This window comes from Coccinella septempunctata, chromosome 9 (genome assembly GCF_907165205.1).
Source record: "Coccinella septempunctata chromosome 9, icCocSept1.1, whole genome shotgun sequence".
Classification (NCBI taxonomy): domain Eukaryota; kingdom Metazoa; phylum Arthropoda; class Insecta; order Coleoptera; family Coccinellidae; genus Coccinella; species Coccinella septempunctata.
This window is the reverse complement of record NC_058197.1, coordinates 2,279,657-2,303,937: the sequence shown is the minus strand read 5'-3', so window position 1 is coordinate 2,303,937 and position 24,281 is coordinate 2,279,657. Positions and strand designations below refer to the sequence as shown.

The 24,281-nt window shown below is 44.1% G+C and overlaps 2 protein-coding genes across 2 annotated transcripts; both read left to right on the top strand.

Moving 5' to 3' along the window:
* Positions 1–828: 828 nt before the first annotated feature.
* Positions 829–1,830, top strand: LOC123320955. Its single transcript, XM_044908452.1, has one exon. The coding sequence runs from the start codon at positions 829–831 to the stop codon at positions 1,828–1,830; it is 1,002 nt and encodes a 333-aa protein (XP_044764387.1).
* Positions 1,831–16,871: 15,041 nt separating this feature from the next.
* On the top strand, positions 16,872–17,543 carry LOC123320954. Its single transcript, XM_044908451.1, has one exon. It carries the CDS (start codon positions 16,872–16,874, stop codon positions 17,541–17,543), a length of 672 nt encoding a protein of 223 aa, XP_044764386.1.
* The last annotated feature ends 6,738 nt before the right edge of the window (positions 17,544–24,281 follow it).

The window sequence follows — 24,281 nt, the reverse complement described above, 5'->3', positions numbered from 1 at the left end:
ACATCTTACCCCGCTCGCTGGAAGGACTTTGTTCGAAACAGGGTAGAGCTCATCCAAGAACTAACTCCAGGTGCACAATGGAGATACGTTTCCGGCAAGGAAAATCCAGCGGACTGTGCTTCTCGCGGCTTCTCGTCATCTCAACTACTGAACAGCACTCTATGGTGGACGGGACCACCATGGATTTCCAAGTCACCAGATTCCTGGCCCAATCGTCAGCCGGCAACGACAATTGACCCCGAATCTGAAGCAAGACCCACCAAGAACCTCCTCACGGCCGTAACTCAAGACTACTCGTGGGATCTTATATACAGGTATTCTTCTCTCAATACACTGTTAAGAATTACCTCTCTCTGTTTAAGAGTGCTCGCCCGACTCAGACACTCCTCAACTCTGAACTTCTCAACTCCGCTCACCTCAACTGACTTGGAAAATTCAAGGATCTATTGGATCAAGGCTACTCAACAAGTGTATTTTCCTCAAGAACTCAAGGCTCTTCAAAATGGTACTGCTCTGTCATCCTCACATGTGTTCAGTAGACTCACGGCGTTCATCGATCATGAAGGTGTCATTCGTGTAGGAGGACGAATCACCAACGCTCTCTTAGACCCAGATAGCAAGCATCCTGCAATAATTCCTCGAGCTTCTCAATTGACTTCTCTGATTATAGATTCTGCTCACAAACGAACTCTCCATGGAGGTACACAACTCACAGTGTCCACCATCCGACAACAATATTGGATCATTGGAGGAAGAGCCCCAGTGAAATCCTACATCCTGAAGTGTGTTACATGTGCACGGCATCGAGGTATAAGAGCTCAACAACTCATGGGCCAGTTACCAGAACCACGCGTTAGACCATCTCGTCCCTTTCTCCACACTGGTGTAGACTACGCCGGACCTCTCACTCTCAAAGCCTGGAAAGGAGGAGGAGCAAAGACACACAAAGGCTGGGTTTGTGTGTTTGTCTGCTTCGCCACCTCAGCAGTCCACCTCGAAGCCGTAAGTGATTACACTACCGAATCATTTATTGCTGCGTTCCGTAGGTTTACCGCTCGACTAGGCATCTGTGAAACCTTATACTCAGACTGCGGAACCAACTTCATGGGAGCCGATGCCACTCTCAAGACCATGTTCTCAAAGGCCTCCTCACAAAACCAGGTCATCGCCGAACTCCTCTTGAAAGAAGGTACTAACTGGTGCTTCAACCCACCGGCAGCTCCTCACATGGGAGGAAAATGGGAAGCAGCAGTGAAATCTTTCAAATACCACCTCGCCCGGGCTACCAAGGATCAGCCATTAACCATGGAAGAGCTGATCACACTCCTCACCCAGATCGAAGCCATCCTCAATTCTAGACCTCTCGAACCGCTCAGCGATGATCCTGAAGACTGCTCCGCTCTCACACCAGGCCACTTCTTAATAGGTACAGTTCTGAACACCGTACCTGAGCCATCTCTCGAAGACCTCTCGACTTCTCGACTGTCAAGATGGCAGTTAATTCAGCAACGCACCCAGCAGTTCTGGTCCACATGGTCAACTCAATTTCTACAACGTCAACTGTCCATCTCAAAGTGGCACCATCCAGCCCATGACATAAAGGTTGGGTCACTAGTACTCCTCACCGATGAAAGATTACCTCCATGCAAGTGGCCATTAGGGCGAGTAATGGCTGTGCACCCAGGGACAGACGGCCTTGTTCGCGTCGTCACTCTCAAGACCTCCACGTCCACTCTAACCAGACCGATCTCGAAGTTGGCAATTCTGCCAGTGTCCACTCCAGACGAAGCAAGAAAGAATTTCAACCCCTCAAGTCTTCTCAATAACTAACGCTGTTAGTTATGGCGAGCGGAATGTTAAAAATTCAGCCCCTTCTCAACGACGCCACTGGCAGTTCTCAAGGATGTTCCACTCGACAGCATCGACGGCGCAGCCCCCTCTACAAGATGTCAGATGTCCAGTTTCCGCTGAAGCCATTTTTAATTCATTCTCATTGTTAGCTCTGTAGAAGTAACGTCTCTTAGCTTTCATAGTGCTTTTCTAACCTCTCATTTTCACGCTCGCCTCTTCTAATTGTTAATTTTCAAGTCATCTCGCATCAATCCTGGTGCTAAATTGTTCATCTCACAAGGTAAAGTACTCTCAGACTGCTCAACATCATACATTACACCATTTTCATGATAATTTCATTGTACTGAAATTAGTCCACGTGCAAGAGATTCGGAATCTAGAAATAGATTCCGAATCCTTGCGAGCACTGCTCAATTGAAATGTCTTCTCAACTCAAATCGAACTATTGTCTTCTCAAAACTATATATTTTATCATATTTCATAATTTATATAGATTTTCAGACTTCTCTAGATCATCTCACATGAAAATGGGTATGTAGCACCAGGATTGAAACTTCTCAAGTTCATCTCTATAAAATTGATATCTGATTCATTTGTCTTCTCGTAATACTCTTTATTATTAGAATCAGTTTTATCATTTTTATAACACCTCGTATGATCACCTCTTATACATATGACTAATTCATGGTGTTGAGTTTCAGATGAATGAATCCTCATATTATCCAGGGTGGACCCTGGATGTAGCTGTTTTCCTCAGAACAGGATATGAACACCTCACTGTTAGTTAAGCGATCATGATAATGCTCGACACACCTCGACCTAGGCTCCACCCTGGAAAGTCTGCTCGAACACTCATGTCTACTCACTTGGTATGGTCTTCTCTTACTTTATCAATTGTTTCTTCTATTTTTCTGATGAACGTTCTAATCGTGCTTACTTGTAAGCAGTTCGTCTTTGTAAATGCTGAATTCATTGATAAATTTTTGCACTCTTCAAGATCATCTCAATGTATATGAATTATACTATGTTCTTCTCATATTAATTATGATTGTCCTTTTCATTTAATTAATTATTATCGAACTTCTCATTTAATTGGAATTTATTGCCCTTTTCATATTATTTTTTGATATTCTAGTGCTTCTCAAATTCATTAATTCTGTGCTTCTCATTTAACTTGTGCTACTCTTGTTCTGCTCATACTTACATTAACATTATTGATCAACTCAATTTAATGTATCGATTTCTCGTTGATGATTAGACTTAGACATTGCAGTTTCACCTCGGGCCTATTTCTCTGTACTCTCGCGTCTTCTCTTTAAAATTCAGTATTCTAACCTTCGCGTTTTCTGATAGAAAAAGGAGGCTCTCGCAATCAATTTTCAATTGATTGCCCTATCACTGTGTAACCGTTGTGTTGATATTGAATTTATTGAACTCCTCAACGTCTAAGTCTGACATCAAGTGACTTCTCATTTGAACTGCTCTGGACCATCTCTTGTTTTTAATTGGATATTGTCTCTCTGAGTTTATAGATGTTGTTAATATTAGTTGCTTTTTACTGTATTAGCTTCATGCAGGTGACATATTCATTTTATGGTTGTGAATGATTCTTAATAAATGTTTTTATACCATCTCCAACTCAATTATCTTTTAATACATGTAACAAAGCAAATTTTCAATTAGTTTTGTTTCCGAATTATTCATTTTCATATTTCCGTAACGTGAATTGATTAAGTCGACCGGTTTCAGGCCGCGCGGACCCATGTGTTCCCGGATCGCGATGTCTTCAACGTGAGGTCAAGGGGGGATATCGTATGCCGAATTTGTTTAATTGCGCATTTGACAATTGTATAAAAAAAAGGGCCGTGCCGGGTATAAATTCGAGCGATTTCTTAAATTCAGTCAATGAAGCCAGAGTGTTCCATCAACCGTCCGAGAAGTATACCAGATAGTAAGTACATTCAAGGGTTACACATGGGCAAGGTCTCAGGTATGAATATTTTAATTACTCTTTTGGTTAATTTGCCGGTTTATTTATTTTCCACATACCCTTCTTTCCGCCGTGGAGTTGTGTAGTAGCTTCAAATGGCCTACACTACCCCATGGACTTTCCCAGTATGCGTAGGTGTGTACGCTAGCTTCAAATGGCGCGTACATGCTTCCGTGTCATCCTTCCACCGTACCGCCCGGGTCCTGGAGGCCATGCATTAGCTTGAAACGGCCTGCATGTCTCCTGGTATCCTGAAAGTACAGGGGTGTACGATGTTAGCTTCAAACGGCCCATCCTACACTCTTGTCAGGTACGTTCCGCCGTCTCTAGCTCAGCCCACCCTTACCGTACCGCCTGAGTTCCTAGAGGTGATGCATTAGCTTCAAACGGCCTGCATCTCTCTTGGAATTCCGAGTGTGCGGGAGTGTACGATGTTAGCTTCAAACGGCCCATCCTACACACCTGCCAGGTATGTTCTTTGTTACCCTTTTTTTTTTACCCCGCCTTTCCCTAACCGTACCGCCCGAGTTCTTGGAGATTATGCATTAGCTTCAAACGGCCTGCATCGCTCCTGGAATTCCGAGTGTACAGAGGTGTACGATGTTAGCTTCAAACGGCCCATCCTACACAACTGTCCGGTATGATCCCCTTCGAACTAGGCCACCCACCGGGGTTACGGGGGTGGGTACAGCCCCCGTGATTTCGGAACACCTTGGATTCCGAGGACACCCTTGCGGGTGTGTTCGTCGTCCTTGTTCCGTGGTTTAGTTTTTCCCTCGGTTCACCAAAGTATACCGGCAAACCGCCGTCCGTCTTAACACCAGTCTCGCTTATAATAACCGACTTTGCCCATGTTACTACCCGCCGCATGTACGCAACGTAGAGTTAACTTGCATTATTTCACTTACGCTCTTGCTTCATTCTAACTCCGACCGCTTCATCCCGCATTTTTACTTTGCTCACTCATCATGTTTCGACATTAAAAGCACGTTACATCCCGCTTCTGCTTCTGCACCGCTTATTCACCCTATACCCTGTACGACATCATTATGTATATAGAAGATATTGAATAGAAGTTTCATGGTTATTGTGTGTTTTATTTTTCTCCCGAATAGAGTTTCTAAGATATTTCAGAGATAGGGGACTGTCCGAACTTCATGAACATCTGACCCCTGGACATAACTTTCTCTGACTGTAGCTCCTGGTCACCTGTAGGATACCGCCTACAGGTTCCGAGTGTCCTCAACACTTTAAACTAGAGGTGGCGCCCGAGGTTTCTATCTTCGGAGAAGAAGACGTCAACAGATGGAGACAGGAGGTCGTCACAAAATGGCGCCCGAGCAGGGACCGTTGTTTGTGAAGAGCTTCCAAAGCATCCCAACAACTGGACGGGAGATGAGAGGTGTCGAAGACTTGACCTGGAGATGAGTGAGCGCCGACCAAGAAGCGACCGTTTTCCGTCCGAATAACCGTATTCCGCCCGAATACCCGTATTCCGACCGAGTAACCGTATTCCGACCGACCGTAGCCGTAGCGACAAATGGTGGAGGCTCCTGGGAAACACTCTGAGGATCTGCGCATGGAAGTTTCCCCTACTACCTCCTAGGTGGGGGAAAAGGTATAAATGGAGCGGTGTAAGTGGCTAGAGAGAGAGTGGAAGACCACCAAGTGGAAAGCAGACAACTAGGAATCCACTTAGCCTAGGAAGAGAACTTTTGACCAGACCGAGGACCGGACATGACCAGTAACGCCGAAGAAACCCAGCCGATCACCGCTCCTATGGACCAGAGTACCAGCTGGATTTACAAGTTGAGGAAGGAAGAACTTGAGGTGGAATTGGATAAATTCCATCTTCGCAGGGATGGGACGGTAGACGAGATGAGGAAAAGGTTGGCCAAGTTCATCAAGAATGGCCAAGCGACCCCAAACCCAACGATCCACTTGACACCACCTGCTTTCCCGACACCTCCGCCGCAGAATACCTCCAGCCACGCCGACCCCGTGGACTTACATAAGTATGGAGTGAGCTTCGATGGACTACAAGATCCGGCTGCATTCTTAGAAAGGATAGAAGAAGTCCGTCACCAACTTAACCTAGATCCAGAAAGGATATTGGCAGGCCTACCGCAAATCTTGACCGGAGTTGCTTCCCTATGGTTCAGGAACAATAAACGCAGATTCACTACGTGGTCTGCTTTCACCGAAGCTTTCAGGACTTTCTATTTTCCGACCGACTATTACATCACCCTGGAGGAGGACATCCGCCGACGCCAGCAACAACCCAACGAGGCCGTTACAAAATATATAACCGACCTCCAGACTATGATGAGGAGACACGGAGGGTATAGTGAAATTCAAGAATTGTCCTTACTTCAGAGAAACCTGCTACCTGACTACCGCCAAATGCTCTAGGGCCAAGACGTCCAAGATATACCCACGTTCCTGAGGAAAGTCCGGGAAATAGAAACTCTCAAGATGGAAATCCGCCGCCAGAGTGACCCGCCGACAACCGGAGAGTCCGTGAGAAGATCACCGGCATCAACAGGAGCACGAGCGACATATCCTGCAAAACAAGAGCATCCGGCAAGATCTCCGACTTGTTGGAAATGCGGACAAACTGGCCACTTAAGAGGAGATTGTAGGAACCGAGCAGTGTTGTTTTGTTCGAGATGCGGACGAAAGGGAATTATGAGTCGCGATTGTGACTGTCCCAGGTCGGGAAACTAAGTAGGGAAAGGTTTGCTACGAGGCCATGCCCGACCCCTGTTCCCTCCGCCTCGTGTGCCGTCACCGAACACCAGGGAGACCGCCGTCCTCACCTCAATGTCGGGATATTTGGGAAGGTGTTCCGAGCTCTTTTGGACACTGGATCCTCCAGATCGTACTTCGGGGACACCGTTATGGAACTGTGCAAGGCCAAAAGACTGCCTACAACCCAGGAACGGATACCGAACGCCCTGCTAGCTGACGGAAGTATAGCAAAAATACCGTTGTCCGTCAAGCTTCCGCTCAGCATCCAAGGAGAATCGTACGAGATGCCCCTGATGTACTTGCCGGGGCTGCGTCATGATGTCCTGCTGGGGATGGATTTCCTTATTCCGAACAAGGTACAAATATTTCCGGCCGCCGATGAAATTATGATCAACGGAAAACCGCTACCGACCCAGTCTCTTAACACTATTGCTGAGAGGCCGACGGGATCCCACTTGGAGCTGACACCGAGGGAGCAGCAACAACTACAAGAATTCTTAACGACGGAATTAGCCAAGTTCAAGGACATCAAAGGAACAACACCGCTAGTGGAACACAAAATACATCTCCTAAAGAAAGAACCGATAAAACAGCGTTACCGGCCCCAAAATCCCAAAATGCAGCAGCTCATCAACCAGGAGGTAGACCGAATGCTGGCTGAAGGAATCATCGAGCCATCAAACAGCCCTTGGAGCAGCCCGGTCGTTATTGTGAAGAAGAAGGATGGAAACCCCCGATTTTGCATCGACTTTCGTCAGGTAAACGAGGTCAGCCGTAAAGATGCGTACCCCCTACCATATATGTCAGCCATACTCGACCGACTACGAGCCGCAAAATATATTTCGAGCATCGATCTAAAGCAAGGATATTGGCAGATTCCGTTAGCAGAAGAATGTCGACCAATTACCGCTTTCACTGTACCATCTAGGGGTTTGTTCCAGTTCAAAGTTATGCCCTTCGGATTACACTCAGCGGCCGCAACGTTCCAACGACTATTGGATACCATCATCGGACCGGATATGGAACCCCGAGCATTTGCATACCTGGATGATATCATCGTCTTGGGTAAAACATTCGAGGAGCATTTAGAAAACCTACGAGAAGTATTCCGCCGACTTCGAGAGGCCAACCTGCAGCTTAACCCAGAGAAGTGCGAATTTGGAAAACGCGCCCTCAAATACTTAGGCCATGAGGTCACGGCCGAGGGAATCCGTACCGATCCGGACAAGGTTAGGGCCATCTTGGAAATGAAAGCACCTACTACCGTTCGTGCATTGCGACGATTTTTAGGCGTTTGTTCCTGGTACCGAAGGTTCATAGCTGATTTTTCAAAAGTAGCAACTCCGTTAACGAGCTTGTTGAAGAAAGGAAGGAGATGGTCCTGGGGTGAAGCTCAACAAAAATCCTTCGAGGATCTAAAGAAATGTCTCACGGAATCCCCAGTACTAGCATGTCCCGATTTCGATCGACCCTTCCAATTGCAAACAGATGCTTCAGAAGACGGACTTGGAGCGGCGCTATAACAGAACCAAGAGGGACACGACCGTATAATCGCCTACGCCAGTCGAACGTTACAACCTGCTGAACGTAACTACTCCGTCACGGAAAAGGAATGTTTGGCTATAGTATGGGGAATCGAGAAAATGAGGCCTTACTTGGAAGGATATCATTTTACCGTCATTACCGATCACCAGAGTCTGAAATGGCTTCATTCCATCAAGAGCCCAACAGGACGTATAGCCCGGTGGAGTGTTTTTCTGCAGCAGTATGATTTTGACATCAAGTACCGAAAGGGAGTCCTGAATAAAGTGGCCGACGCCCTATCCCGAGAACCTTTGCCGGAGCCGACCAACACAATACACACCGCCAAAATCGGAAAGGGAGAGAAGGGTACACAGAACTGTTCTTGGTATGACCGGAAAATAGAGGAAGTCCAACAGCAACCCGAAAATTATCCAGACTATGCGGTCCGAGAAGGAAGACTTTTTCGCCATTTCTGGGATTTTAGCGACTTGAAGGAGGAGGAAGATACAGAACCCTGGAAATTGTGTGTACCGACCTATCAACGGGAAGCTGTCTTGAACGAAAACCATGATCAACCAACAGCAGGACACCTAGGGATCGCTAAGACCGCCGCTCGCATAGCCCGCCACTACTACTGGCCCAATATGTATCGAGAAATCAGCAAGTACGTTCGGAACTGCCCCACCTGTCAGGCGTATAAACCACTGCAACAACAACCACCAGGAAAAATGCAGCCGAGCCCGGTATCCCAACCATGAGAAACTGTGAGCACAGATCTGATAGGACCGCTACCCCGATCATCTAAAGGGAATGTTTACCTGGATATGTTCCACGACCGTTTTACTAAATGGACTGCCTGCCGACCTATTCGCCGGGCCACCGCAGCGGCCGTAACCAAAGCACTTTATGAAGAGATCATCACTCGCTACGGGTGCCCCAAAACAGTCATCTCCGATAATGGGTCACAATACACTGGCAAGCTTTTTCGTGGAATGATGGAGGAAATGGGTATTCAACATCGAGTCACACCAGTTTATACACCCCAGTGTAACCCCGTAGAGAGGACAAACCGAACCTTGAAGACCATGATAGCGCAGTTTTGTGAGAACAACCATAAGCATTGGGACAGCCATCTGCACGAACTCACTTTCGCCCTCAATAGCTCCTGCCAGGAATCCACGGGCTTTACTCCCGCCTTCTTGAACTTCGGCCGAGAATTGGAAGCTCCAAAGACGATCTATCGCGAGGCCACGAAGGACTACAGAGAAACCGATGACACCGACCCTAGTCCGACCACCATACAAGAACGCGCCAACCGCTTGGGTAGACTGCAAGAAATCTTCACTCTAGTACGTCGACACTTGGCCCAGGCTTTCGACAAACAGAAAAAGCACTACGACCTACGACACCGCGCTTGGAGATGCCATATCGGTGATAGGGTGATGAAGCGGGAGCATCCTCTTTCGCGCTCCGTTAACGATTTTACCGCGAAATTAGCCCCTAAATTCACCGGACCGTTCACTGTTTGCCGGGTGCTGTCACCCGTGGTTTATGATTTGCGGGATGAGCGCGGAAAGTTAGTCAGGCAGATCCACGTCAAGGATCTCAAACCCTACAATGAACCCCTCAACTATTTTCCAGAGAGAATGTCCAAGTCGACCAAACCCTTGAAGATGAGACCACCACAGAGGAAAAGGGAATGGAAACCGCTGTTCCCCGACCTCGTGGTGGTCAGGCCGATAAGCCCATTACCCCCAACTCCTCCGCCGCCTCCGCCTACCAGGGAGGAATTAATGGCCGAGTTCGGACGTTTACTTTCTCAGACACCCCCGGGAGAGGCGAACTGGACGCCATATATGCGGGACCTGGCCAGGAACCTGCGTCCCGTAAATTGGCCGGCAGACCGATACTTCCGTTTGAAGCTGCTGGTGGGAGGACAACAGAGATGGATCAAAATCCCGGCCAATATCTAGCGCCTACTTTAGTTTTTTTTTATTTTTTATTTTGTTTTGTTGGTGCCGAATTAAAGTTAATTTGAAGACTGCCTGTACTTGTTTTTGTAGACCTTTGACCCGTGTGCTTCCAGATATTCAATATGGGAGATGCCAACATTTTGGTGCTGCAGGAGGAGGTGGAATTGGAGGAAGACGTTGCACCGCCGGTTCCGGACCCCCAAGGGAAGGCCCCGGTTTACCTACCGGTAGCGAAGTACCCGTTGTGCTGGCGCTGCGGATACCCGGACCACGACCGGCGAACCTGCAGAAGAACCTCATTAATATTCTGCTCCAGGTGCGGACTGGTGGGAACCAGGTCCAGGGATTGTGGATGCCCGAAGGGAGCCACCGAAAGGCCCAGGAAAAAGGACATGGGAGTGCAGTGCGAATTAATCCGTGTGACCGCATCCGGGGCTCCAGCCTGGTCACCCGGAAAGTGACCGTTCTTTTGTTTTCTTTTTTTCTTATTGTGATTTTAGAATAAATTTTATTTTGTAGTAGTGATTATAAAAAAGTTTCTTTTTTTTTTAGCCGAAGAAGGAGGGGGATGTAACAAAGCAAATTTTCAATTAGTTTTGTTTCCGAATTATTCATTTTCATATTTCCATAACGTGAATTGATTAAGTCGACCGGTTTCAGGCCGCGCGGACCCATGTGTTCCCGGATCGCGATGTCTTCAACGTGAGGTCAAGGGGGGATATCGTATGCCGAATTTGTTTAATTGCGCATTTGACAATTGTATAAAAAAAGGGCCATGCAGGGTATAAATTCGAGCGATTTCTTAAATTCAGTCAATGAAGCCAGAGTGTTCCATCAACCGTCCGAGAAGTATACCAGATAGTAAGTACATTCAAGGGTTACACATGGGCAAGGTCTCAGGTATGATTATTTTAATTACTCTTTTGGTTAATTTGCCGGTTTATTTATTTTCCACATACCCTTCTTTCCGCCGTGGAGTTGTGTAGTAGCTTCAAATGGCCTACACTACCCCATGGACTTTCCCAGTATGCGTAGGTGTGTACGCTAGCTTCAAATGGCGCGTACATGCTTCCGTGTCATCCTTCCACCGTACCGCCCGGGTCCTGGAGGCCATGCATTAGCTTGAAACGGCCTGCATGTCTCCTGGTATCCTGAAAGTACAGGGGTGTACGATGTTAGCTTCAAACGGCCCATCCTACACTCTTGTCAGGTACGTTCCGCCGTCTCTAGCTCAGCCCACCCTTACCGTACTGCCTGAGTTCCTAGAGGTGATGCATTAGCTTCAAACGGCCTGCATCTCTCTTGGAATTCCGAGTGTGCGGGAGTGTACGATGTTAGCTTCAAACGGCCCATCCTACACACCTGCCAGGTATGTTCTTTGTTACCCTTTTTTTTTTACCCCGCCTTTCCCTAACCGTACCGCCCGAGTTCTTGGAGATTATGCATTAGCTTCAAACGGCCTGCATCGCTCCTGGAATTCCGAGTGTACAGAGGTGTACGATGTTAGCTTCAAACGGCCCATCCTACACAACTGTCCGGTATGATCCCCTTCGAACTAGGCCACCCACCGGGGTTACGGGGGTGGGTACAGCCCCCGTGATTTCGGAACACCTTGGATTCCGAGGACACCCTTGCGGGTGTGTTCGTCGTCCTTGTTCCGTGGTTTAGTTTTTCCCTCGGTTCACCAAAGTATACCGGCAAACCGCCGTCCGTCTTAACACCAGTCTCGCTTATAATAACCGACTTTGCCCATGTTACTACCCGCCGCATGTACGCAACGTAGAGTTAACTTGCATTATTTCACTTACGCTCTTGCTTCATTCTAACTCCGACCGCTTCATCCCGCATTTTTACTTTGCTCACTCATCATGTTTCGACATTAAAAGCACGTTACATCCCGCTTCTGCTTCTGCACCGCTTATTCACCCTATACCCTGTACGACATCATTATGTATATAGAAGATATTGAATAGAAGTTTCATGGTTATTGTGTGTTTTATTTTTCTCCCGAATAGAGTTTCTAAGATATTTCAGAGATAGGGGACTGTCCGAACTTCATGAACATCTGACCCCTGGACATAACTTTCTCTGACTGTAGCTCCTGGTCACCTGTAGGATACCGCCTACAGGTTCCGAGTGTCCTCAACACTTTAAACTAGAGGTGGCGCCCGAGGTTTCTATCTTCGGAGAAGAAGACGTCAACAGATGGAGACAGGAGGTCGTCACATACAGTCCACTACTCTTTAATTAAAAATCATAACACCCTCGATTTTTTAACACATCTACTATTTATATCCTACAGATAATTGGAAAAATTTGCTCTTTTCAGTTTCACTAGTTATAATGGCGTCATAGATCTAACGCTACGCTACGCACCGTAATTTTTTATATTGTTTTCTCATTATTCCATATGCCAGCTTCAGTACTCTCGCGAATATTATTATTCCAGTTTCAACCTCAAGAAAAAGGCTACTGCAACCAAAATTTTTCGTTATTTTCTCTAATAAATTTCAGCAATCAATTTTAAGGAATTCATGACGGAAGAAAGTAACTTTTTTATTCGGTTTTTCGAAGTTTTCCATGAGCTATATGGATGTGTAGAGGATGTTTCATTAAAATGAATTAATTTCAAAGAAATTACCTGAGCCTGAAACAAAGAACAGTTTACATTGACGAATATAATAGACAGATAGAATAGAAGTCAACGTTCATACTTAATTATCGAAATCTCATTTCTCTTGACAAATACAAAGGGGATTTATCTGTAAAAAAAACCAGAACAATATCATGGAAACCAAAAAAGTGCCATAACTGATCTACGGGACTACTATTTCTTGATAAGCAAAAAAAACCCTATTCAAAACCATTGACGTATTGAAGTATACAGTAAAATATTTGTTACTTTGACTAGGTGACAGGTACAGAATAACACAGGTACAGTATAACCAATACAATAAACCATCCCTCAACGTTTCCGCCCGCAACGGACCGATTTGGTCATAATTACTACCTGCGAAAACAAGGAATTGTATAGCATGAACTTTGAAGTATTTTGAAATAAGATATTTGATTGTTGATGCATTTTTCGGAAATATTGCAATTAATTATCGATTTATGTTCGAACCCCAGCATCTCAAAATAGAACTTTTTTCTATAAAACGGCCTTTTCAAAATCATTTTGAATATTTTCGATAGCCGGATCAGCATAGAAATCATAAAATATCTAATCTAAACAGCAAATGAAGTTGGACGGTAAAAAACTTGCATAAGTTTGACTATGTCTAATTTCGACATTATTTTGGCGATATTTTATTTTCACTTTACTGAATGTCACTTGCATTGGTTATTTTTTTTAATATCTTCTTTTCGTACTGGGCGTGAATATAATTTCCGATTTTCGTCTTAAATTTTGGAGATAGTGAGGCCTTACAAATGTTTTAGTGTGACTTTCGGACTTATATCAAGTTATTTATTTTTTGGTGAGTTGGAGTTTGTATTGGACGAAATTTTTGCTTGTTATTCGGATGTGATCATGATGGGGGACATGAATAATTGCATGATTCAGAATTCTGCCCGTTCGAGGGCGATGAGGAACATATTGGAATCCTATAACCTAAAACTAGTGAATAACAGGCCCACGCATCACAGTGCTACCTGTGATACGTTACTCGACTTGTTTATAACGTCTATACCTAACAGAGTGGTTGCCAGTGGACAACAGCATGCTTATAAATTTTCTCGTCATGACCTGGTGTTTGCTGGATTTGAACTCAAATGCCCTAAACCTAAGCCTCGAGTTATTAAATGTCGGAATTTGGGAGGTGTCGATCTAGCGAGGCTGGTTCAAACTGCGAGGGCTGCTGATTGGGAATCGGTTTATCAAGCTCCTACTTTGGATGCAATGGTGGCTATTTTTAATGAATTAATATTAAAAATCTACGACGAATTAGCGCCCCTGAAACTCATTAAGGTAAGACATTCTCCATGCCCCTGGTTAACTGAAGAGATCAAGAATGCAAAGAAATGTCGTGACAGGTTGAAGGCCTTCTACATCGCGAATCCTACCGAAGTAAATAGGGAACACTATCGTACTGCGAGGAACACTTGCAATCGGATGTGCAGGAGTGCAAAGAGAGATTATCTCCACGGAATTCTTAATGGCGCACCACCAAGGAAGGTCTGGCAGACTTTGCGCTCAGTTGGGGTGGGCGAGAGGCACAGCCCACCTTGTGCAAATTTTGATCCCTCTCTGCTTGCCCGGCATTTTGCGAATTCTGGTACTAGGATTAATGAAAGTATTAAGACAAATACATTGATGAAGTTAAGCTCATGTTCTCCACCAGGTAGTGTGTTCGATTTTGTGCCCATTAATGAAGACGATGTTAAGTCTGCTCTGGGAGAGGTTGGTTCAGGGTCGGTTGGTTCCGATGGTATTGGAGTGGGCCTTCTGAGGCCCATTGCGAATGAGATTCTTCCTGTGCTCTCACATATCTACAATATTTCAATTCAAACTGGCATTTTTCCTAGTGCATGGAAATATGCTAAAATCATTCCCATACCTAAGTGCCAAAATCCCACGAGTCCAGGGGACTTTAGACCCATTTCCATACTCCCTACTCTATCTAAAATTTTCGAAAAGATCATTAGAGGCCAAATTATTAACTATTTGAATAATAATAATCTTCATAATTGATACCAGTCGGGGTTTCGCCAAAAACGCAGCACGACAACTGCCCTTACTAAAATAACTGATGATATCAGCGTGGCCATTGATAATAAACTACTCACTGTTTTAGTTCTCTTAGACTTTAGTAAGGCCTTCGACTCTGTCGACTTCGATATACTTTTGGCCAGGCTGCGTCTGCTGGGTTTTGCTGAGCATACCATAGCCTTCTTCTACTCTTATCTGAAGGATCGCGAAATATCCGTTGAGATAGATGGCAGCTCCTCTGATTGGGTGACTGTGTTTTCAGGTGTTCCGCAGGGGAGCGTGTTGGGTCCTCTTTTATTCTCTATTTACGTCTCCTAACTGACTGATTCCTTGGACATTAAATTTCACCTTTTCGCAGATGACCTACAAATATATATCCACACTTCCGTTGAAGATTTCTCGGCTAGTATCGAAAATTTAAACAGGAATCTCTTACGACTGTCTGTCGTCGCTGAGAGCTTAGGTCTGACTCTAAATACTACCAAAACTAAGTCGATCATTATCGGTACTAAACGAAACTTGGGTTTGATCGACAAAGTAAATAATAAAATTGTCCTCAACGATGTTGTTGTTCCCTACTCCAATGAGGTTAGAAACCTTGGCATCTTATTGGACGAAACTCTATCCTGGAATAATCAGATTGCTTCTATCAGTTCAAGAGTCTTCTGTATCTTGCATCAACTCCGACTTTTAAAGAACTTCTTGCCCTTCGAAACCAGGAAAACATTATTCTTCTCTCTCGTACTTCCTATACTCGATTATGCTGACGTAGCCTATATGGGTCTCACAAACACACAGCTGATGAAACTGGAGCGGTTACAAAATGCAGGTGTACGATTTGTCTACAACTTAAGGAAATTTGATCATATAAGTCAATTCAGGCAAAAGATGGGATTGCTACCTATCAAACAACGTCGAATTTGGCATCTTCTTTTACTGGGGTTCAAGGTGTTGAGGTCCCGCGAGCCTGAATACCTGTATGATGGTCTTAGTCTTCTGGGAGATGGGGTCCGTCAGACAAGGGCACTCTATAACTTGACCTTGAGGATACCACTCCACTCGACTAATGTTTGCTCGAATAGCTTCACAGTTCTGTTTCCCCGGCTCTGGAATCGCCTCCCTCCGGATATCGTTCGGAAGGTAACTTACCTTTCATTTAGGTTTTTCCTCAGGAGATATTTAAGTGCTTCACCCATCACACTTACTTGATACCCATGTTTAATATGGTCCCTTTCTTCGGCGACGTCTATCCTTCTCCCTCCCATTCCCCTTTCTCCCTATTTTGGAGCAGGTTGAACTGAATTTAAGTTAGGTCAGGTATTCTTGTTTTTAGATATAAGTTTCTTTAATAGATTATTTCTGGTTGGCAGGAAGAAATTGCATGGCGATATGTCCACCTTTTGCACAATTCTATAAAAATGTATGAAACTTGTTTTAATGCAATAAAGAGTTCAATAATAATAATAATAATAATTTCCGTATAATTCCCCATTTTGAAAAACGATAGCAGAATATTCCGTATCCAGGAATACCTTGTCAATTTTGGGCATAGTAAGGATAGGCTGGATCATAATTCGACTAAAATAGAGGTTTTCATTTAAACAAATTTTTTTCGATGAAAGTACGAAACGAAAGAATTTTTTGGTGGATATGCTGTTAAAAATACATTATGACTTCGACAACAATTCCTGAATGTTGCACCATTCTATCGTTAAAGCATACTGAAAGCTGGAAATCTTGGAAAATTCAATGTCATGTCACCCGAGTCACATGTTACTCGATGGGGAATCCATGCCGTTTTTTAAGAAACCAAGTTTTTAGCTCTTATAATATGAGAATATTTCATTTTAATTATTTATTTATTTATTTATTTATTTATTTATTTATTTATTCATTTATTTATTTATTTATTTATTCATTAAAAAACAATATTTACGACATAGAAACGGTTGATGGAAAAGTTGATTTTCTCACCTCTAATATAATAACTCTATTAGATCTACATGCTCCATTCAAAACATTCAAAATTTCTAAAAATTATTCACCTTGGCTAACCGATACTTTGCGGGATATGATCAAGACCAGAAACCAGTTACTATCTAAATTTAAGAGATCGGGAGAGATTTCCGACTGGAATATGTACAAACAGCTGAGAAATATTATCACTGCGGCTGTCAAAAAAGAAAAAAAGGCTTATTATAGCAAGTACATTAATTACAGCGGAAATCCCAAAACTACTTGGACACATCTGAAGAAAATGGGTATTGTTCAGCAAAAAAATAAAGTGCTCAGCGCTTCTCTTGCCGATGTTGACCGTATTAATGAACATTTCATTAACTCTGTTCCTGACCTGTCCCCCGATGACGATCTATTGTCTTTTTATGCTGACCGAGATAACTGTTCTGCTTCTTGCTTATTCAGGTTCCGTACTGTTGATGAGATTGAAGTTTTGGAATCCATCAAATCAATCAAGAGTAAAGCTGTTGGTTATGATGGCATAAATATACTTACCCTCCACTTGTGTGTACCTCATATACTTCCACATATCACTCATATCGTGAATTATTGTCTGAAAAAATCCGTCTTTCCCAGCCAGTGGAAAAGAGCAGTTGTTCTACCTGTGCCAAAGGTGTCTAATCCAAGGAACTTGAACAATTTACGACCTATAAGCATTTTGCCAACATTGTCCAAAATTTTAGAGAAGGATCATGTGCAAACAACTCTGGTCACATTGGAATTCTAATAAGATTATTCCTCCCACCCAGTCTGGTTTTCGAAAAAATCACAGCTGTACCACGGCTTTGCTGAACATTACCGATGAGATAATTAGGGCAACTGATAAGGGTAAACTCACTATTCTCGCACTTTTAGACTACTCTAAGGCATTTGACAGTCTCGATCACAAACTGTTAGCAGCAATATTGGCACATGTTGGATTTTGTGATGCTTCGGTTCTCCTTCTTGTTTCTTATCTCGCTGAACGTTATCAAGTAGTTTCTTACAATGGCAATTTATCATTTCCTCTCAAAATTCAGAGGGGTGTACCACAGGGGTCGATTCTTGGACCGATATTGTTCCTTATCTACATTTCACAGTTTGAAAAGTTCATTCAATTTTGTTTCATTCATAATTATGCCGATGATACTCAGCTGTATATATCCTTCTTTTTAAATGAATCTTCTCAGGCAATTTCAGCTCTGAACTACGAATTAAATGTTATCAGGGAATTGTCTCATCGGCACTGCCTGCAGCTCAATGTGAATAAGACCGTTGCCATGTTGTTTGGGAGAAAAGGTGACAGGATCAGATTTTTGGATGAGGGTTATTCGATAATGGTTGGTTCAGATATCGTCAATTTATGCGACAAGGCTAAAGATTTGGGAGTCTGGATTGATGTAGATATGCGATTTACGGACCATGTGTCTGCTTGTTTGCAAAAGGCATATGGTAACTTGAGAGTTATTTATAGAAATATGTCAACTTTGACCCAAAATATTAGAATTCTGCTATGTGAGTCCCTGGTTTTTTCTCACCTTAATTTTGCTGACAGTGTTTATGGTCCCTGTTTGGGCTTCTCTGACAAGCAGAGGATACAGAAACTCCAGAACTCCTGTCTGCGTCTCATATTCGGAATACGAAAATTTGACAGAATTAGCCATACTCTACGTTTTGTCAACTGGCTCAATATGGAGAACAGACGATGTCTTCATGCTACATTATTGTTCATGAAGATATTAATTGGCCGAACTCCCCCGTACCTCTACAATAAGATTACTTTCCGCTCTGATGTTCACAACTTGAATATACGTTTTAAAGGAACCCTTACACCGCCTATATTTAGAACACAATCATTTCGTAGATGTTATTCATACTATGTTACGCGGTGCGTCAATAATTTATCTACTGAAGTCAGGGTGGTTAGTAATCTGAGTCGTCTACAAGCCTTGGTACTCAGCAAGCTTTTGGTTCAAAAAAACGCCGTTTTCACGGATTGATGTGTGTAGGAATCGTTTCACTTAAAATTGTTTTTTTTTTACGTTTGGGTGGTTTCACTACTTGCTTTTATTCTTAATAATTTGAGACCTTTCGTCACACCGAAATGCAAGAAATACCCGGGCTGCCAAGCGAGGGTATCCACGGCTCACTCAGTGAAGATGGGGTGGGTTCAATGTAAGGAACCGACAAAAGAGAAGTAGGGCGCCAGGTAGATTTATTTCCCCAGTAAATACCCTTAGGAACAGCAACAACCCCAAATCAACCAAAAGAGTTGTACTGAAGAACGGTTTATTCAGGCAGCAAAGAAAATACACGGGCCTACTTGTATGGCTATAGTTGTATTGAACGCCAAGGAGGGTGTGTGGTGTCTAATAATAATTGTAATACTTCAAAAGGGATGGCCTTTATAAAATCAACCGAAATCGCGTCGCTTGAGCTCAGGCGCAGCGCGAAGTTCTTCAGAACTCCCAAATGTACCAGTAACACTAATTAACGTTCAATTTAGCTGCACAGAATTATCAACGTCACCAGAGTGACATGCTCTAACTAAATTAATCTATATCTCACTCCACAAGCAATAGAATGTGATAATAATAGCAATACATTAAGGTTTTACAATATAAACCGTTGTCGTTAAGGAAAGCAACAATATAATACGATATGCAACTTCTATAATACACTTGCGTGTCCTGAGAGTGCTCTCTCCGCTCCTGAATGGGGAAGATGGTCTCTTCGTTATGAAATTCTACAAGGTTTCTGTTGTAACAGCTCCACTTGGACTGGATTTCACGAGTAGTTCTAGAAGGCTCGACTCGGACTGTGACTATACTAGGATTTATAGGACTTCTTCCCTACACGATGATTTCAGGGACTTCCTCTTTATACTACGATATGTCTCCCTACACTAGTATATGTCTCCCTACACTAGGATATGCCTCCCTACACTAGGAGATGTCTCCCTACACTAGGACCCTGTCGATACGAAAGAACGTAAGAACTTAATCCTCACCATATAAGGAAGAATGAGTGACAAACATTGTATCACAAAAGATGGTTTTATACATACCCAGTTCTTCGGGGGGAACTATTCAAATCTAACGTGAATCCACCAAATCTTTCCAAGCTCGAATATGCAATTAGAAAACCAGAACCTCGGTTCTATCACAATCAACGTAGGATGCTCTCAACTAATGCTTCCAATCAACGAATTTCACGGCAATAGCTAGGAGAGAAAATAACACACAATAAGGAATTTGCCGAACAACGTACGACGAACATACCTTTATGAAGAAAAACTTCACGTGCCACAGCGAAGAAAACTCTCGATCAATCCTCCTTAAGGAGATACGCCAATATAGAATCCAAATAAACCAGTTCGGCAGGAGATCACACAGATATCCGAAGATTAATCCCACAAATGGACGATTTTAATTATCGAAAACTCCAGAAATTCCTGATGGATACCTCCAAACTTACAAAATGGCTAATCACATAGAAAACTCATCTGACGCTGTCTAACCTTCAAAATTCTGTGAGCATGGAAAACTAAACTAAAACGTCAAGATCTAACCCCACTTGACCGGTAGCGGTAAAATAACAGTAGGCCGATCGCCCCACATCGACATAACCTGCAAATTCAATTCGTACCGTATTTATTGATGGTATTTGAAACCGTTACAACTCTCCCCTTACGATAAAAAAAAAAAAAACACAGCATCCCTCGCCGAAGGTATCCAGACATTGAAGAGCCTCCAACCATCACATTAAACGACATGAAAAAGTGAAAGATATCTGACCACTGAAGGTGACCAGATACCGTCATGAAAAAGTGAAAGATATCTGACCACTGAAGGTGACCAGATACCGACAGGTCCAGCTAAAACAGGAAAAGTACCGACTCAACTAAAAAGAAAACTAAGAAAGGGCAAAAATTTTTATGTAATACTTTTTTTTCAAGAACTAAAAAGAGAACTTCTCCGCAGCCCGAGTCGAAGACCACGGAAAAGGCGCTGGACCTGGAGGACTTCATTTATTCTCAAAGTCGCAACCTCAACGACTCCCACCACAACCTTAGGAAGTGATGTCACAATCGGGTGTCACAATCGGGAAAACGACAAAATCGGGAAAGATAGTCAAAATCGGCAGAACGGTGGTCCTCGTGGGCAAAGAGCAACGGCTCAGTGCACGACCAACCGCAAGTCTTGACTCGTCGGGAGTCCTACGGTAATACAAAAAAAAAATAATCTTTAGTCAAAATCGGGAAGTTAGCTTTAAATCAGGGGTCCTCGTGGGCAAAGAGCAACGGCTCAATGCACGACCCGCTGAGAGTCATAACTCGTCGGGAGTCTTAAGGCAGTTATCGTTTCAAAATCGGTAAGAAGGGTCGCCTCAGGCAACACACGTCGCAAATCCGCCGAAGCGAAGGCAAACCCAAAACGGACAATCCAAAAAGAAAAAAAAACGATGTACCCAAAATCGGGAAGGTAAGTGTCAACCAAGACACGTCATAATCCGGTAAAGAAATTAGCAATCAAAATTGGGATAGGTCACCTCAAACAACATAGATACGTTGCGAATCCGCCAGTAGCGAAGGTAGACCAAATACGCATCAAAATCGATAAACGGAAATATCAAGGAACGTCGAATTATCAGCAATCAAAATCAGAAGGAAAAGTCACCTCAGACAACATAGAACGTTGCGAATCCGCCAGCAGCGAAGGTAGACCAAATCCACATCAAAATCTATATCGATAAAGGAAAATATCAAGGAACGTCAAAATCGGAACCGAAACGTCAAAATCGAAAACACAAAGGCTCAAGGTCACACTCAATCTAAAAATCTCCCTACCCCGACAAACGATCTACCTGAGGGCAAGTGAAGGAAAATACAACAGCGATGGTACTGCCGTGGCCTGGAATGTACCATAGATGATGAGGGGAATTCCCGCCACTGGATAGGGGTAGTGACCACCCTCGTCAATTTATGCATAAAATAAAATACTTCGCCGCATCGGACAACACCTGATTCCTCCTCCACACCAATTGGTTAACCGTATACTGAACATCCCGTCGTCGAAGATTGTATGTGCGGCTATTGGTTTCGTACGCTCGCGACAACTTCCTCTGGACATCCGCGTACAGCCTCACGAAGGCTTGTTCGCGCTCCTTAGTCAAGGCTGATCTGTCGAACTGAATCCGATCAGGGCAGGCGTTTTCACCCTTTAATGAAATTTCTCTTCCGAAGACAATCATATTTGGGGAATGACCGGTTACTTCATGCTTTGAGGAGCGAATGGCCAAACCAACCTGGCTCAACTGTCTATCCCAACCTATCTGATCTTCTGAAAGATATGACCTCAACATAGTTTTAATAACCCTATTAATTCTCTCGACCGGATTCGCTTGAGGATGAAATAAGGCCGTATACTGAATGTTAACATTATAAGACTTTAGAAAATTAGTAACTTCCTTGGAACGAAACTGCACGCCATTATCCAAAATGATGGAATTTGGACACCCAAAGATAGGAAAAACATGGGTATCCAATATCTTCACAATCGCCGATGCGGTAGCGAAACGTAACGGGAACAGTAGAGGGAACTTACTGAAACAATCAGCGATGACAAAAATATATTGGTTACCTGAGCGAGTTCGAGGCAAAGGTCCAACCAGATCGGCAGACATAAGTTCGAATGGTCGATGGATTGCTACCTGTTTAGAGAGCATGAAACCAGGAGGTTTTCGCTGCTCCGGTTTGATGGCATGACAAGTGATACATCGACGAATAAACGAGGCTACGTCGGATCGCATTTTGGGCCAATAATAGCGCTCGGCCAACTTATGATAGGTCTTATACACGCCAACATGCAAAAGTGATTCGTGAACCTTTCCAATTAAGGCCCTCCGATCAGGTCGCGGAACAACTTCTCTCCAGTAGTCAGCAGGAGATGCCAATTCGGGAATGCGGGGAGTGACATTTTTGAAGAGTTTACCCTGGATCAACTGCCATGAAGGGAAACGGTGCGGGGTCTTGACTATCCCGTCCAAAAGCTTCCTGTACCACGGGTCCGAGGAACAACCCAAGGCAGTGTCGACGGTATCGAGTACGGGTACCGACCTAGACAAAACGTCAGGTACGATGTTATATTTACCTTTTCGATGAATAATGGTATAATCATATTGTTGGAGCCGGATCGCCCAACGGGCTAGTCGACCAGAAGGTGACTCCAATCGGTCCAGCCAGAGCAAAGATGCATGATCGGTGATCACTGTGAAATGGGTGCCTTCAATATACGGCCGCAGCTTTTCAATCGCCCATAGAACGGCAAAACATTCACGTTCCGTGGTGGTATAGTTGCGCTCTAACCGAGTTAAAGACCTAGAAAGATAACATATCACCTTTTCTCCATCCTCTTGTTGTTGAGTAGGGACTGCACCTATTCCATAACCTGAAGCATCACACTGTATAGTGAATGGCTTCGAGAAATCAGGACAAGACAACACAGGGGCACCAATCAACCGCTCCTTCAAGTTATTCAGAGCCTCATCACATTGGACACTCCACTTGAAAGGTCTACCCTTTTTTTATAACTCCGTCAGAGGAGCAATAAGATCCGCAAAATTTGGTACGAATCGTCGGTACCATGAAGCTAGTCCCAGCAGACGTCGAACCTCCGAGACACTTGTGGGCACCGGTATGTTCAAGATGGCTTGGACCTTAGCTGGATCCATTCTTAACCCTGTAGAATCCACCACATATCCCAAATACAAAAGTTCCGGTCGGCAGAAATGACACTTTTTCTTAGAAACCGTTAAATTGGCAGCCTTCAGGCGCTTGAAGACCTCCTTCAATACCTCAACATGCTTCTCAAAGGTATCCGTGATGATAATGATGTCGTCCAAATAGACGAATACATAAGGCTCCAGATCGGGACCAAGGACTCTGTCAACCAAACGCTGGAAGGTGGCTGGACTATTAGATAATCCCATAGGCAAGCGAAGGAAGTGGAACAGACCTCTATTGGGAACTGTAAAGGCAGTCAGAGGGCGAGAAGATTCCTCCAGGGGCACCTGAAAATATGCCGACTTGATGTCCATTGACGATAGGAACTTGGCATTGCGAAGTCGATCCAAAGTGGCATTTATATAGGGGAGGGGATACGCATCTTTTTCCGTAACCGCGTTTAGTTTCCGGTAATCGACGCAGAACCGGTACGAGCCATCCTTCTTTTTCACGAGAAGAATGGGAGATGACCAGGGGCTGGTCGAGGGCTCGACAATACCTTGCTCGAGCAATTTATCCAACTCAGCATCAATATGACCCTGCATCACCGGACTAACCGGATAATACCTCTGTTTGATGGGACGACAAGAAGTATTTATCTCATGCTCCACCAAATTAGTACACCCCAACTCGTCACCCATGTCCCTGAAAGCCTCCTGCACAACCTTATTCAAAATTCTGGTCTGGTCGGGCGTCAGATGT